This window comes from Monoraphidium neglectum, assembly GCF_000611645.1.
Source record: "Monoraphidium neglectum strain SAG 48.87 unplaced genomic scaffold scaffold01530, whole genome shotgun sequence".
NCBI lineage: Eukaryota > Viridiplantae > Chlorophyta > Chlorophyceae > Sphaeropleales > Selenastraceae > Monoraphidium > Monoraphidium neglectum.
In genome coordinates, this window is record NW_014012098.1 from 1 (window position 1) to 3308 (window position 3308).

The window sequence follows — 3308 nt, forward strand, 5'->3', positions numbered from 1 at the left end:
AGGCAAGATCACGGGCATGCTCCTCGAGATGGACAACTCCGAGGTTGTCATGCTGCTGGAGGAGCCGGCCGAGCTGTCGTCCAAGGTCACCGAGGCTATCGAGGTGCTCAAGCAGCACGGCGCGCTGCCGGAGGGCGAGGCCGAGTGAGGGAGTGGCGTGCGGGCGCGCACACGCGCGCGCGACTCTCTCCGCGCACCGTGGGCAGGCGCAAGCATGGCCGTGCGCGCAGGCCCCACGCCCCCAGGGCCGTCTCTGTGTTTGTGCAGCTGGCCGCGACTTGTATGTGCGCGGCGATGGTGATGCGGGAGCCCTTTTTCACACCTGTAATGAGGTCCATGCAGGATGACGGAGGACGCATGGTGTAGGTTCCTTCGTGGGGAACGCCGATGGAGTGTGAGGTGCAGCGCAAGAGCAGCAGCGCGCTGTGTGATGTGCTCGCGAGCGGTGGGTTGCTGAGTGTGACTGCTGCAAGGGTGAGCTTACGAGGAGGCGAACTGTCAACACGAGACAGACACTAGTCGACAGGAAATCGTACTCCTAGCGATACCTCGCACGGCAGTTGATCGTACCCCTTATTCTTCATCCGGGCTGGAGTGAGTCACCTAGCTCACTTCGCTGCTCGGGCACCTGCGTGTGCAAGGCTAACGCCGCATACTGGCATCGTATACGATTGTTACTACGCGTATTGACATTTATCCGACGGCCTCTTACCCTTACCTGAGCGCAGTCACCGCGCTGATGGAAGGGCTAGTGCAGCTCGCTGCTCTGGCAGCGGCGCTGGTCGGTTTTGTGGTGGTACTCATACTTAAGCTTAAGGGATCCAAGCCCTCGGGGCTCAGCGAGAAGGGGGCTGCTCACAAGCTGCGGGTGCAGGTCGAAGCCGTCGAGGAGCAAGACTCCAAGCCCGTTGTGCGTATCCTCTACGGCACGCAGACGGGAACTGCCGAGAGGTTCAGCAAGGCGCTCGGCAACGAGCTGCGCCGCAAGTATGGCAGCGGTGTCGTCGTTGAGGTGCGACGCGCGCTGCCCGCGGTCACCTGACGCGCCATTACGAGCGCGCCTGGTTGCGCACAGGGCAGCCCACTCACGGCAACCTTGCCTAGCCTAGCATTGGTTGCATGCCTGTGACACTCCCCTCCTCTCGCCATCCCGTTGTTGTGGTGCTCACCGGCCAACAACCCTACCCCGCCTACCCTACCCTACCCCCGCACGACCGACACCCCCTCCCCCATTCAAACAATACCCAGGTGACTGACATTGAGAACTACAAGGGCTGGGAGCAGCGCCTGTCCAAGGAGCAGCTGGTGCTGTTCCTGATGGCCACCTACGGCGACGGCGAGCCGACAGACAACGCGGCTGATTTTTACAGCTGGATCTGCGCGGAGGGCGAGGCCGTCGAGGGCGGGGAGAAGGAGCCCTACATGCAGGTGCGCATGCGCGACGCGGGAGCGCCCCTGCGCAAGAGGGGCGGGGTGTTCTTGGCGCGGCCCCACGGGCGCCAGGAGGCCCCTGGGTCCGTGCCAGCTTGCATCTGGCCGCGCCTCGTTTTGCGTGCGGCACAGACCCCAACACCAAAAAACCTATGTTTGACCTGCATTGCTTTGGCTTCTCTGCTCCTTTTTGTGATGCGCGCCCTCAGGGCGTGTCGTACGGCGTGTTTGGCCTGGGCAACAAGCAATACGAGCACTTCAACGCAGTCGGCAAGCGCATGGAGAGGGTGATGGGCGCCCTGGGCGCCACCGCCGTCGTCCGCCGCGGCGACGGCGACGACGACGACTGCATCGACGACGACTTTGAGAAGTGGAGCGCAGAGCTCTATGAGGCTCTGGGCGGCGCGCACGCGCACCTCGTCGGCGGCGCCGCGGGCGTGGGCGAGGGCGCGGGCGAGGCGGCCGCGGCGCCGGCGGCGTCGGCGGAGTACCTGTCTGAGATCATCGAGGGTGCGCGGGCCGGGCTGTTGCTGGGGGGGCCTAATTTGCGGATCTGGACCGCTGGTTTGGGAGGACGTGCGGAGTGCCAGGCGTTGCTGTTGGGTAACCCGAGGGGCTTGCGGAATCGCCTCAGGAACTGTGCATTGCGGATGTGGTCCCTGAACGGCACACGCACCTGGGGCTCCGTTGCTGCGCCCACCTTGCGCTACCACCCACCTTTCCGGCCCGAATCCCATCAGTTGGGGCACCTACCCACCACCACTGCCAACCACACCCACAGGCCCGATCGCCAAGTCGGCCATGGCCGCCCCCTTCCGCAGCGGCACCGGCGCCTCGGCGTCCTCCCCCCACCTGGCCACCGTCACCGCGGTCCGCGAGCTCCACACCTCGGCCAGCGGCCGCAGCTGCGTGCACGTGGAGATCGACATATCCGGCGCCAAGGGGCTGTCTTACATCACCGGGGACCACGTGGGCGTGCTGCCGCGCAACTCCGAGGTTGTAATCGCCGAGGCGGCGGAGCTGCTGGGCCTGCCGCTGGACACGGTGTTCAAGCTGACCGCCAAGGACGGCGTCAGGTGGGGCCCGCGGGCCGCGCAGGCGCGCCCCGGTTTGGCGCACGCGCACCTTGCGCCTTGTCACGCGCCTGCCCGCGTCGTTTGTCGCAAGATGCTGAGCGTACCAAGTATGGCGGGAACGGCCGGCTGCCGCGGCGGCGGCGGGCGGGGCAGAGCAGCCGGCGGCTTGCGAACGGGGCTCATCCGCGAGTCGCCACGCCCCCAAGGCGCCCAATTCTACAACGCTCGTTTTGGGCCGCGCCGCGAGCTGCCCTCAGGCTACGATATCCCCCCCCCCACCGCAGCGGCCTGGCCGAGCCGTTCTCCAGCCCCATCGCCCTGCGGGACGCCCTGGCCTGCTTCGCCGACCTGCTGTCGTCCCCCCACAAAGAGAGCCTCGCGGCGCTGGCCGCCTGCGCCACCGACGACGCTGAGAAGGCGCGGCTCTCGAGGATGGCGGGGGCGGAGGGCAAGGCGGAGTACCAGGAGTTTGTGGTCAAGGCGCAGCGCAGCCTGCTGGAGGTGGGTGTGGAGGGCGGGCGTGTGCCGGGGTTGGCACTGGGGTTGTCGATGGGTGGTGCTGGGTACTGCTTGGTAGTGCTGGGAGGTGCCGGATGGCACTGGGCGGTGTGCCTGGCGGCCTGTTTTGGGGGCTATTCGATGAGAGTGGGACGCTCCAGTGGCACGAGGCGCGGCGCGGCCGCACCAGCGCCGGCCTCATCGTCCGCGGCCGGCGGCGCGCCGGGCCCAGCCGCTGTTTCGTGCACAAGCTGTCCCCGAGCACGCGCCCCAGCCACCCACCTCCCATTCCCCCCCCCCCCC

The 3308-nt window shown here is 67.1% G+C and overlaps 1 protein-coding gene across 1 annotated transcript in view; it reads left to right on the forward strand.

The window, feature by feature from the left end:
- Window positions 1-28: 28 nt before the first annotated feature.
- The window catches only part of MNEG_8195 (hypothetical protein), a gene marked incomplete at both ends in the record, with an annotated part of 4799 nt that continues 1519 nt past the window's right edge, over window positions 29-3308 (forward strand). The window contains 6 exons of the mRNA XM_014043331.1: window positions 29-144; window positions 841-1012; window positions 1249-1428; window positions 1641-1941; window positions 2213-2507; window positions 2792-3008. Coding sequence (XP_013898785.1) covers window positions 29-144; window positions 841-1012; window positions 1249-1428; window positions 1641-1941; window positions 2213-2507; window positions 2792-3008 — 1281 coding nt within the window. The remainder of the gene's footprint in view (window positions 145-840; window positions 1013-1248; window positions 1429-1640; window positions 1942-2212; window positions 2508-2791; window positions 3009-3308) is intronic.